This window comes from Primulina huaijiensis, chromosome 15 (genome assembly GCF_012295235.1).
Source record: "Primulina huaijiensis isolate GDHJ02 chromosome 15, ASM1229523v2, whole genome shotgun sequence".
NCBI lineage: Eukaryota > Viridiplantae > Streptophyta > Magnoliopsida > Lamiales > Gesneriaceae > Primulina > Primulina huaijiensis.
The window spans coordinates 22,138,571-22,151,978 of NC_133320.1; the positions used below are offsets into that span (position 1 = coordinate 22,138,571).

A 13,408-nucleotide genomic window follows, 5' to 3' on the forward strand; every position below is an offset into this window, starting at 1 on the left:
GCAAGTATACTGATATTTGTTGCATAAATTTGATTTGTTCTTTTTTTTTTGTTTTTATTTGTTGTAGTATTGACGTGACATCAAAATAAGGTAAAAATTTGTGTAAGATGGTCTCATGAGTCGTATTTTGTGAAACAGATTTTTTATTTGAGTCATTCATGAAAAAATATTACTTTTTGTTGTGAATATCGATAAGATTGATCCGTTTCATATATAAAGATTCGTGAGACCATAGACCTACTCCAAAAATAAAATCGCAAAATGAGTTGAATCATAATAGACGTGGACAAAAATTAAAAGTGAATGCACCTGCTGAATAGAAATGGAGGCAAAACTGTAAAAACGAAAAGGATTTCCGAGGGAAAACGCACGAAATATTTACCCGCGGGAGCGAAAATTTCAAAATTAGTACATACCGAAGAGGCGCCTCGACATCTATCTATACTATTCCCCGTTCAAAATTTCAGTCTCGTATCGAGCGCACAACAGCAGAGATTCTTCAATGGCAGACGCATCGCATCTAGAAAGAATGGGGAGGGAGCTCAACTGCCCTATCTGGTAAACATTTTGTGTGGTTTTTTGATATATCTGTTTGTGAAACATAAACTGGGGATCTTTTATTCGAGTAATGAATTTTTCGGCGCTGAAGTATGCTTCATGTTTTCTACAGCTTGAGTCTCCTGAGTTCTGCGGTTTCGCTTAGCTGTAATCATGTATTTTGCAAGTGAGATCTCTTGTACTTGAGATTTCTATTTTGGTCTGGACTTATTTCTATACTAATTTGATGGGTTCTGTCGATTGTGTGACGCAGTTCGTGTATCGAGAAATCCATGAAATCTGCATCAAATTGTCCAGTGTGTAAGGTTCCATATAGGCGTAGAGGTATTTACGTTTTTTTCCTTCTGAATCTGTGTTTTTGTTCACGATTGAATTGTAACTAAATCCTATGAATTTCTCAAGAAGCTGGAAATATGGAGGAAAAAGTTTTAAAAGAGTCTAGAAACCGTTAATGTCTACCGTTAACTAAAAAATAGTAATAATAACAATCTCTAGCCAATTCATAAATCATGAACGGCCCTTGCCTCAACTTGTGTGCATGGATTAGATATTCCAAGGTATGAAAGTGCATTGCCAGTGCTGTCCATCACAGAACTTGGAGAATTATTTTCTGAATAATAGAAGCGGTGAGTCTGCCTAAACTGCAATGGCTTTGCGGACTTTCACAATTGAAATCTTAAAAGCAAGCTTGCCACATTCTTCCTAAATTTTTGCCATTCCTTTGTTTATCGTGCTCTCACATTTATTTTGGGGATTTTAATAGCTCGACTAATTTGTTGCCATTTCTTGCTGCAGAAATTCGACCTGCTCCTCACATGGATAACTTGGTCAGTGTCTATAGGAGTATGGAAGTTGCATTGGGGGTCAACATTTTCGTCACTCAAACAGCTGCTTCAACAAAAATATCAGGTAATAATTGTCGGTGGTGCCTATGGGTGATTTTCTCAATGTGAAGAATTAGTTCTTACTTCTTAGCAAAAATAAATAAATATCTGGCATTAAATTTTAGTGCCATGCTGAATAAGATCATTAGATTCTCTTGCTGAAACAAGTGTCACACGCAGTTATGTATACCACTAGACTGCTTAATATTGATCCTCCTCAACTACAGATTGCTGCTGCTAGTATGTGTTAAACGGCCTCAATTTATACCTCAAGCGATTCTGGCATCACAACTTCGAAAGAAGAAAGAACGAAACAACAAAAGAGCTTGTTTGTTCTCTCAATAAGAAAATTTTGTTAACAGGAACGGTCTTCTGTCTTTCTCCTTTGTGAAATCACCTTTTATATATTTTCAAATGATTCAGATCACAAGCTCTATCCTTTCTAACTAACACTAGTGTGTATCGCAACTAGCATAATTCTATTTGGTTTTGGTCCATCATCTGTGACTCTGTGTATGGCCATCAGCAGAAATAACTACCCTGCTATCTTTGCCTTGAAAGCCGACTTGAAAGACACTGTGTTAACATGATAATTGCTTTAGTTTTTTAAACTGAAGAATATGTGAAATGCATGTTTGGGCATTTTCTCTTAGCAGCGAGGAAATATCAAAATTCACACTATGACAATGAACATTTTTTTGTCTGGTGATAAAATCATTTGATGAATTCCTGCTACTCTGGTTGAATCTCATGCATCATGTCTTACCGACATCTACCACCTATTCCAATGCAACACACATGAAGTATGTCCAAAGATCAGTTTTAGCAAATTTTGTCTCTTCTAATAAAAGTGCTCATGCAGTCGAAGAAAACCAAACTGGTGCTAACACCCGTGTGATCCAAGATAAAGGCAAATCGGAAGATTTAGATTGCAAAAATCGGGAACTACGTCCACGAAAAGGATCAAAAAGGCCAGCAACAAGTAATCAAGGAGATTTTGGTGCAGCTTTTGGAAAACCTTCATTTCCTACCAAGAAAAGGGTCCAGGTTCCACTTTGTTCTACTACAGAGATGCAAAGGCAGCCTGGAATGCTGGAAGAAGGAATTGGTGAAATTTGCAAAATTAATCATGAAGGATACACTCTCACAGAGAAAAATGTGCCTGTTGTCTGCGAAAATGGTCAACCTGTATTTGCTCCATTCTTCTGGCTAAGAGAGGAAGAAGATATTGAGAAATCAACCCAGCAGTCTAGCCAGGATCAACTTTTTGGCACACCCCTAGGTGCTCCTTGCTTCAGTGACATCAAGGACTCAGATGATGAGGTAACTTGCTAAAGAAGTCCACAAGCTAGTTTTGGTTTTATGAAAGTGATGGCATCGGCTGATTTCATTTGCATCATCTCTTTGGCGAAATACATTTTTGTTGCTCTGAAAATTTATGTGATATTCCTTTGCAATTTGTACAGAGAGGCAACTGTAGTAGTGCAGATTTAGTTGACAGTGAGATGTTTGATAGGACACAGAGACCTTGCTCTCCTGAACTTTTTTCGAGCCCTGCTATTATGCAGGTACTTCATATTTGATGTTTTTACATTAAGATTTTAGTTCTTCACTCAACACTATTAATTCTTTTTTTTACTTTTAACTGAACACTTTACATAGATTGAAGATAGTATGGAGCACACTAGATGCCAAGAAGAGGCCGGGGCTTCCTATATTGATGTGACGGGTTCAGTTTCTAAGATAAGTGCGAAGAGAAGAAAAGGTTTTGACAAAACAAAGAAAAATGGAAAATTCGTTCAAAATAAAAGTGGAACCACTGATAAGACAGTTCATATGTTAACTGAGACCGGAAGAAACAAGAGAAATAAGAAAATTATGCATGAAGCAGATGCAACTTATTTTGAGTCAAAGAAAGTGAACGATGAAAGCATGCTGAAATCTGGCGAAGTATGCTATTCCTTGAATACTAGGAGAATATCAGGTAAAAATAAAAAAGTTGTCTGCTCTGATGTCATTGTACAAGAGGTGGCAGACGGAGTTTCAACTCTCCTAAATGAGACAGAACCTCTGCTAAAGAGAAATAAAACTGCGTTTGACAATTCTATAGTTTCAAGACATCACCAACAAAACAGTAAGTTAAAAAGCGTCAAAGGTAACAAAATTAGAAAGACATCTGGTCAGCTGCAGAAATTAAGTGGTCGAGTTAGTAGTCAAAAGGTTGAAACTTGCAACCGTTTAAAAGAGGAAGGTCCATGCAACGATGTGTTGATTTTTAAGAAAGTTGCTAATTTCTCACGATCGGACGACAAAAAAGAAGCTGCAGGTCAGGGAATGCCAAACAAGACTTTTGAAGAAAGTTGTAACAAAACTTTAAAATCTTCAAAGAAGGTGAAATTTTTGGAAGGCGTACCCAATGACAATTGTAGCATCTCCCCTAAAAGTCTTCATGAAGAATCTGCAATGAGAGGTCAACATTTCCAAGAAAATCATTGTAATGCCTATCAACCAGGAATGGAAGTCTTTCCAGAAATCTCTGAAACACTGGCCACTCCAAATAGGACACCATTGAAAAAATGCAAGATGCTATCTGATAAAATCTATTGTTCTTTCTGTCAGTCATCTGAAGATTCCGAGGTACATATTTTTTTTGTCTAAAATAAGTAAACTGCGATATTTCCTCCTTCCTGTTTCTGATAAATTATAATTGGTTATTTAACTAAAGTATATTTCTTGAACGGAAAATAAAATTTTAGGCTTCAGGGGCCATGGTTAAATACTACAATGGGAAGGTAGTTACAGACAGTCAGACTGCAAGTTCAAAAATCATACATGTGCACAAAAACTGCACAGAATGGTATGGTTCTTTCGGTAACATTTTTGTGTACTTTCCTTTTAAAACTGTTATATATGGTTTGTTTTGCAGGTGGCTAAAATAAGTTTGTCATATAGCAGCTCCCTGAAGTTGTCATCTCCCGCTTTAATTTTGTCTTGAGCTACTTCGTTTTGATGAGGCATTGACTTGAAAAAGAATGTTAAATTATCGTGATTTTGAATTTTAGAGAACTTCGTGAAATCATTATGTGTGGAATCTAAACTGCATCAGTTCAAATGATGCATCAATTAAGGTTAAGGTCATTTGGGCTGATATTCTTTTTTGTGTTATGCCAAAATTTTGCGTTATTTTCAGCAAGCAATTGTTATTTATTAATCAAACGTGTTTATCCAGGGCACCTAATGTATACTTTGAAGGAGACGATGTCATCAACCTCGATGCTGAATTGTATAGAAGTCATAGAATTAGATGCTGTTGCTGTGGAAATAAGGGAGCTTCCCTTGGATGCTATGAGAAGACTTGCCGGAAAAGCTTTCATGTTCCTTGTGCAAGACTGACTCCAGAGTGTAGATGGGATTATGTAAGTGTGGCTTAGTTAAAACTCATTCTCAAACCAATGCAAACATTTACAAGCTTCTATTGTCTTTTGCTTATCATAGGAAAACTTCGTCATGTTATGCCCTCTTCATGCGTCACTTCAACTGCCAAATGAGGAACCTGAATCTCAAACTAAGCAGAGAAGAAAAGTATATAACAAAAGGTCTATAATTGTTTCCAGCAGTGGTATTCAGATTTCAGAACTTCGTTCTGGTCACATTTGAAATTTTTATACTCTCCATTTTAAAACCTCTATACATTTGAACCCTTTTTTTAATACTGTTTCACAGTCTATCTGATGTCCCTCAACCAAACATCACTTCTAAATATGAAAATAACACAATTATACCATGGAAGTTTGAGAAAAGGCTCAAAAGCCTGGTTCTCTGCTGTTCAGCAATGACCAACGTAGAAAAGGTAAACAAACTCATAGCTTACATGCATAAACTCAAAATATCCTTGTTCATTTGAGGCAATTCATTTCATTGTGAATTTAGGGAATAGTTTCTGAATTTCAAAAGCTGTCTGGAGTGACTTTCCTAAAGAACTGGGACCTAAGTGTCACCCATGTCATTGCATCTATAGATCAGAATGGGGTGTGCAGAAGAACCCTCAAAGTTTTGATGGGCGTGCTAGAGGGAAAATGGATTTTGAGCATAGAGTGTAAGTAATAATTACCATTCATATCCCTTTTTAAAGGTTATTCAGAAACTAAGCTGGAACTCTACCAACATCTTTACATTTTGTTGATCCCTGAATGTTAATGAGTTCTACTTTAGCCCAAGTATTTAAATTGTCTTTGTAGAGATAAGTGCTAAATCTACCATTATTGTGGCTAACTCGTATCTTTGATGCAGTTGGTAACCTATCACCTTCTGTTTTCTTAACGCCATGATTTTTTTCTCTTGAGCAGGGATTAAAGCTTGCTTGAACGCCAAAGAATTTGTCCAAGAGCAGCAGTACGAGATTACACGTGACATTCATGGAATCAGGGACGGCCCCAGACTTGGAAGATTAAGACTTCTTAACAAGGTTATTTTCTTCGCCATGAAAGTAGTGAACTTTCTTATATAATTTTTGGGTAATATAACGCACGAAAGGATTACACTTCCCTATAAAATTACTACAAACAACACAGTACTTTGTAGCATTTACATCCACACCTCGTGTTTGTTTGTTATCGCATATATTTCTTCACACTAACGCGTACGATCCTACGTTATACTTCCATTCTTCGGTCCATTGCACTAAAGGAAAGTTCAGTGACAAGTTTTCTATGCCTTGCAGCAACCAAAGCTATTTAATGGATGCCAATTTTATTTCATGGGTGATTTCGCGCCTTTGTACAAAGGATATCTTCAAGACCTTGTTATCTCAGCTGGAGGGAAAGTACTCAATAGAAAGCCTGTCGGGGGGCACCATTCAATCCCACATTGTGAATGCTCTGCAAAAACATACATTGTATTCAACCAAGAACTTAACGAGAACTGCAAATCATCTGAACAAAACTTGATCCTGAAGCGTAGACTTAGCGGCGCAGAAGCTTTAGCCACTTCAACTGGAGCTACAGCCGCAAGCAATTCATGGATCCTGAACTCCATTGCAGGCCATAAGTTGCAAAACCTTGAATAAATATCAGGTTGGATCCATCACCTTGCTTCATTTATTTCAGAAAACACCATAACATTGAATTGTATTTTTCTTTGGCTTGAATCTACATAAACGATCAGATACTGCTATAGATAAGTTAACCACAATACATCTTTCTTGATCATCCATTAAAAGTTATGTCTATTTCCTCTTTACATGTCGCAACTGATGTCAAGATCGAAGAGTTAGATGTTGCAACTAAGCGTCAGGCATAAAAATTTTGGAATAGTTGGTAAAATTATTAAGACTGAGTGAAAATTTTCATGTATCAGAACTTCGGTAGCATTTCCTTGGCTTTTCACTAAGTTTTGATATATATATATACACACAATTGTTTTGATATTTTTAATACGGTTGTCAGCACTACTAAGATTTTTTTTAGTGAATAAGTTTTCGAAAATATATATTTGTTGTTTTTAGTTCTCGGGAAAAAATTTCATAGATATGAAGTGTTATAAACGTTAAAATATTGACACATTATCTAGTTTAATTTTTATAATTATATAAAACTTGAAATTTCATACAAAAGCTCATATAAAGTAGCTAATCCAATTATTTTTCCTCTAATTGATTAATCTTATTCAAAACCCGAAACAAAAATATTTTTTGTAATTTTTTAGAAATTATATTAGCGATGTTATTTGTTTTTCAAGGGCAGTTTTCTTTATTGTTCTTTGGAAATATGGACTTTTATTTTTTTTAAAAATCATTTTTTTAATAAATTGTTGGAAATATGGACTTTTATATTTTATAAATCATTTTTTTACTGAAAATTTGAGTACCCAACTTGAAGCAATAAATTATACTGATTTTTTTTAAAAAAAATTATGTGTAAAATTGTTGTTAGATTAATTTTATAATCCTAAATTTGTCGAATTCCCAAATTAGTACACTTCACCTCATTAAACATTATAAATTTTGAATTCTTCCTCTATTACGCTTTTAAAAAGTGTTTAGAGATGGTAATTAAAGTGATAAAAACAAAAAAAAATCAATATGGTAGCATTAATATTCCATCGAGTAGAGAAATCCAACAATATGTATAAAAATTAAAATTCTGAATAATTAAATAATCAGATATTTATGAAAAGATTTATATAGTACTGCAATTCGTACCATGCATCACATGGTATTGTCAATATTTGTCATTGTTTAAGTGAAGTCTTTTCAACTCTTAATTATTCAATAATTGATACCTATACTTTCACTGTTTTTTTATTTTTATTTAATTTTTAAAATTGTGAATACATAGTCCATGTTTTCTGGATTCTACTTGCCTTATTTATTTAGGTTAGTCGTCATATTATCATTTAAAAATTCAAAAATATAGATGAAATCAACTATAATATTAGTAAAATAGATTTCTATCATAATGTTGAAGATTAAATATTTTTGCAATATTATAAAAGTATTTTTAGTTTATCAGATCATGGTTCCAGATATTATAATATAATAAGATTTTTTTATCAGATAACGGAAAACATAAACAATATAAATTTTGAAAAAAATTCGTTCAAAAAATATATATAATAATTTGAAAATAATGAATGGCTTATAGGTTCTAACAATTTAGAAATCTCATTTGTTCATCTACACAAAAATTTTTAAACATCTCACGAATCAATTTCATGATAATCATATCTTTTTTTAAATTCATTAAAATAAATTACCTTTTAAACAATAATATTACTTTTTCTATTGCCTAGAGATTTGCATTTTTTTTAAAAAAACTTGTCAAAGCATGGACACGTGGGTTCCACATTGGTATGTAGTTGGGCCCACTGAGCCAGTAATTATCGGAATGAAGTGGGCTTAGGTAACTGGATACGAAAGGGAAGTTATCATAAAGTGTGCTGATAGGTTGGCATGTGGGCACATGGACATTTCTAGGGGTGTCAATCGAGTCGGGTGGGTCGGGTTTTTGATCAACCCACGAAATTTTTTTATTTTTTTCCCAATCCGAACCCGAAGCAACCCGAAAACTTCCAACCCGAACACGAACCTGTCTAACCCGACTCAACCCGTCTAACCCGAATTTTTTTTATTTTTTTTAAAAAAATTAATGAAAAAAATTCGAAAAAATAAAAAATAATAATATTTTAATTTAAACACATAATAACAAAATTTTCGATTTAAATTTGAAAGTTTAATGGTAGAAAATTAAAAGTATATTTATTAAATTAAATAAACAATTGTTAAAAAAATACAAATAAATATTAAATGATGAAAATTTATCATATAAATATACAATATATAAAAATATAGGTAATATTTTCAAAAAAAAAAGTTTCCGGGTCAACCCGCGACCCAATCCGAAATCCGTCTAACCTAGTACTAACCCGAACCCACCCAACCTGAACCCGAAAAACCCTAACCCGAACCTGATTTTTTTCATTTTGGATCTTGTCGGGTTGACGGATCGTGTCGCATTTTGACAGCCCTAGTCACATTCCCTGTGTAGTCAAACATCGAAGTCCAACACCAAAAATCATTTGATTTCAATGATTAAATGCGTCACGTGGCTATATGTTTCAAGCAAAAATATTAATATAAATATATAAAATATGCTTCCCTTTTTTTTAATTACACAACACAAATGTTGGAGAAAATTAAAGAATATGTCATATGTTACATTCCATCACTCACTTTGATACATAGATGCCAATTTTTTTTCATCAGAGTCCAAGAAATCCTCGAATTTTTTTCTCAGTTGCAGCTGCTTGTAGTATTCCGATTCTAAAACACCCATTTTTTTCCGCCAAACTAGGGCATCCGATATTAAATGGGTGTAGACAAATCAAAATAACAGACAATTAAAATAAATTTAAATATATGATTTCAAATGACTTAATCCAAATTTCCCACGAAGACGATAAGTACGTAAATTCGGTAGCGCGAGGAAACAATGGAATAGACATTGTGGACGTCAATGCATGGTCTTGTTTGTTCTCCCCAACATTGAAACTCTCCACATGTTAGAGATTACCCGTATGTGTGTTGTTACCATCCGAGCAAAGGCTTCTCATCCAACCAAACTCTTGCCAACAACCTCAAATCAATATTCTTTTCTTTTTGTATTTTTGGGGAAAAATATATTTTTACATGGAAATCGGAACCCTAAAGTGGGTACGTACTATGCAGTTTTATACAAGAATGGCATAATCAACATTAATTTGAACAAAAAGCTACTTGATTTTGGCAAGATTTATGTACTACTTAGACAAGAGGAATCTCCATTTTGTTAATCGTTTTATAATAAAATGATGTTAACTTTAATGATTAATCAATAATAAAGACGAACTCGGTAACTTGTCTTCTGATATTGTCTTAATTAGTTACTGAAATTTCTCATTTTCTTTGTTCTAATTGTTTCATCACCTTGGAGGTTTGCCCTGGTCCTCATCACGTGTATTATGACCATCTCTCATGCTCTCAAGAAAAGCTAGCTTTGTAACCTTTTTTTTAGGCGCGGGATAATTGAGGATTAACTTCGACGGGCTAGGGTTCAAGGGGCACTGAAAGCCATAACTCAAGCAGTAAAAATTGCTTTAGATATAGAAAATGTCCGTATAATGAGTTTTCTACTCTTTCGAATAGGAAGAGTCTGGTGGCTAGAAGAATTAGAATATCACTAGTCTTCCTCGGAATAGACATATTAGTATGATCGGGAAATGTCCATAACTGATGCGACTATTATACTCTCGCACTCGAAGGTAGTCCTACTGAGGTGAGGAAATAATTTCTCTGTGAATTCAACCTGAAAGACTTCCTTCACCCAATATAGTTCGATGATCTACTTCCATTTATCTAAGACAAATCTTATCAGTACTTTAAACCCTGGGATCTCAACAACCATCCTTGCCATGCATCTGTTATCCTCTTGGTTGTCTGCGACTGGGTCAGGGGCCAATAAAGCCTATCGTTTCTTCGAGGGTCGAAATCCTAAGATGCCGTGGGCTACAGTTAATGTTTGGAATTCTTGCATCTTTCTCAAGCACGCTTTCACTTTGTTGTTGTGTGCTCTTGGCAAGTTACTCACTAGAGGGAGACTTCAACCTGAGATTCCATTTCTACAGAGAGTGAGAAATATCGATAACAAGAGAATTCCCTTATCTATCTTATCTTTTATATCCATTCCATCGCACTTGCATCGAACATCTTCTTACCCAAGTTAGCATTTTCCACATTTTGAGATATTTTTCTGTCGCTTTTCGCTACTGATAGATAGATAGAAACGGAAAACTATGGAGCTTCTGATTTTTTTTGTTAGTGTAATAACTCAAGAAAAGTTTTTTTTTCTTGGTGGAAATAAAATATTTTTGAGATTTATTGATCATTACAAAATAAATCCAACACTTATAATTTTTCATTTCTTTATTTTAAGGTTTAAGGGCATCAATCCATAGCTGCAACGGGTTGTCGAATAAATTGTGAAAGAAAAGCATTATCGCAAAGATTCAAGTCAATAATATTATTTTCCTTTATATTTTTTAAAGATAAAACCATATTCTCATANCGCCCATATTCTCATATATATATCCTCCTAACCAAAATCCGCGACATTCATAAAAATTTCAAATATTGACTGATGTCAGAACACATTAAACGGCGCCGTTTGGCAACGCGACGTAACCGTCTTATGTCTCCTGATTCCCGGTACGATGTTGGGTGGCACCATGGACCGAATCAGGGCGAAATTCAACCCCTTGAAGAACGGGTGGGTCTTCACTTCAGCTGCGCCCCGCTTCGACCCCAGCCTCCGGTCCGGATCCTTGTTCAGCAACCCGGATATCATCCCCCTGGCGTGCACTTCGGTCGCACCGCAGCGCCACCCGTCGGGGAACGCCAATGGTTGTTTTGTGATGTTACGCAGCGTGGCTTCGTCGTTCGCGCCACCGAATGGGGTCCGCCCATAAATCATTTCGTAGATAAAAATGCCGAAAGCCCACCAATCAACGGCGTTCCCGTGGGACCTACCGGTGGCCACCTCCGGCGCCACGTACTCATGGGTCCCCACGAAGGAGCTTGACCGGGCGTTGACTGGCTCAGCCACGAATATCCGGTTTGCGGCTATAGTCTGGATCTTTTTGGACCGGAAGAGCCGGTTCGAGATGCATGAGAATGGGTTGAGGTAGCGGGAGCCCTGTGCTGCCGCGGGCGAGGATAGAGAGTCGGGTGAGGAGTCAGGGTATTCCACGGCGGGGATTGCGTCGGAGCACAGGGAGAGATCAAAGTCCGTGAGCATAATGTGACCGTCGGATCTGACGAGCACATTTTCGGGCTTCAGATCTCTGTATATTATGCCCAACATATGAAGATACTCTAGTGCTACCAAAACTTCAGCTGCATAAAACCTGGGAAAAAAATATTGAATTGTTTAGCGAAAAGAAATGATTTTTTAATGAGTGGGTGAAAGAAAACTGTTTCTGATTTCTTGGTGGAGACGATTAAGTGAAGAACCCGATGTGGTAAGTTCTGGTTTCAGATTTAAAGGATGTGACTTAAACAAGAAAACCCGGATTTGGAAAATATTAAATAACAGGAAATTACGGCTAAAATGGGTTAAATTTATTTAATCTTGTTTTCCCCTTCTTTCATATTTTTCGACCAAATTTCAATACAGTTGCAAAGTTCTTCAGTCTTTGCAAGAAATGAGGCGGGCACAGTGCATGTTTAAGAAAAGAACTTGCGTGAACAGTCTTATATAGCATAATCAAACAAAAGAACAGATGTATAACAGAATCATATCTAGTGCGAAAACTACATTATAATGACACAAGTCTCAACTTTTTTCAAACAGATTAGTACCTCGAATATATTTGGATTTGTACAAGATGACAAAATAGAAGAGAATTAGAAATAATAATTTATTAATTAATTACCTTGTGGAGCTGATAGAGAAACGTTTCTGCGGCTGTTTGTGCCTCAAAGAATGCAAATCCCCGCCGGAGCAATACTCCATCACCACGCAAGAGAAATTGGAGGCCTCAAATTCTGCGTTCAGAGTGGGCAGAAAAGGGTGGTCTAATAATCTCATGATCTTCCTTTCAGTCTCAGCTCTTTGGGTTTTCTTCTTCATAGCCAACACTTCATTGTCCACCACTTTCATGGCGTAGAGCCGCCGCTCATCCCCTCCGCGGAGGCGGCAGAGATAAACTCTTCCGATGTCTCCGCTGCCGATCTGCCGGATAAGGCTGAAGTCCCGGAAACTCGTCCCCGTCTTCGAACGAAAGGCTTGGAACGACGAGTCCGACGAGCGGTGGGGCTTGATCATTCCCGCTTGCTGCTCCGGAGAGCTCGTCGGAAGCTCGAAAGAAAGCCTGCTAAAGCTGGTGCAATGGCTTATAGTAGTGTCACTGCTCCTGGAGCTTTTGCTCGAGTAAAATCCTTGTGCGAAAATCATCTCATCCGAATTCCTGCGTGAGTCCACCATTTTCCGCGCGTTTGCATGCACAGTAAAAAGAAATGCTTTCACCCAGTCAAAAATTTACAAAAAAAAGGAGCAATGGATCATTACGAATGCTTTCAGGAGTACTATCAATTAATCTTTCCTTCCCTAGAAGGCATAAAAAAACCAAGAAAATCAACACCACCACAGAAATACAACAATTCACGCTCTCCTAAACCCAAGAAAAACCAGAGATCAGAAAGATTAAAAACGGAGAGGCCCTTTAAAGAAAAAGCGTATAATGGTAGTAAACCAGAGCAACAGCCTTAAACAGAAAAGTAGGGTGGGTTTCCGTACAGAAGACATTAATAACAATGCTTTCAATTCCTGATCAAAGAAGCTCGTAGCTAGGTTATCGTTATGACTATGGCGAGACTGGTGGTAAGAAGGAAAGAAAAAGTGGGCCGTTGAGGGGCGCTGTCATGAAATTTTAAT

General features: G+C 36.3%; 2 protein-coding genes across 4 annotated transcripts; one reads left to right on the top strand and one right to left on the bottom strand.

Moving 5' to 3' along the window:
* Positions 1–403: 403 nt before the first annotated feature.
* Positions 404–6,758, top strand: LOC140960238 (protein BREAST CANCER SUSCEPTIBILITY 1 homolog). Of its 3 annotated transcripts, XM_073418433.1 has the most exons (15): positions 404–558; positions 671–724; positions 812–882; positions 1,354–1,467; positions 2,305–2,765; positions 2,909–3,010; positions 3,105–3,693; positions 3,763–4,079; positions 4,199–4,299; positions 4,672–4,858; positions 4,938–5,038; positions 5,166–5,292; positions 5,373–5,538; positions 5,789–5,907; positions 6,163–6,756. In XM_073418433.1, exons 1-15 carry the CDS (start codon positions 503–505, stop codon positions 6,505–6,507), a joined length of 2,910 nt encoding a protein of 969 aa, XP_073274534.1. In that variant the 5' UTR covers positions 404–502; the 3' UTR covers positions 6,508–6,756. The 3 variants fall into 3 exon arrangements, with proteins under 3 accessions (XP_073274534.1, XP_073274533.1, XP_073274532.1); XM_073418432.1 differs by having other exon boundaries at positions 2,347–2,765; positions 3,105–4,079; positions 6,163–6,758; XM_073418431.1 differs by having other exon boundaries at positions 3,105–4,079; positions 6,163–6,757.
* Positions 6,759–11,047: 4,289 nt separating this feature from the next.
* Positions 11,048–13,394, bottom strand: LOC140958668 (protein kinase PINOID-like). The gene is made up of 2 exons (XM_073416200.1): positions 12,408–13,394; positions 11,048–11,879 (listed from the first exon to the last, which is right to left on the bottom strand). Exons 1-2 carry the CDS (start codon positions 12,956–12,958, stop codon positions 11,117–11,119), a joined length of 1,314 nt encoding a protein of 437 aa, XP_073272301.1. The 5' UTR covers positions 12,959–13,394; the 3' UTR covers positions 11,048–11,116.
* Between the last annotated feature and the right edge of the window lie 14 nt (positions 13,395–13,408).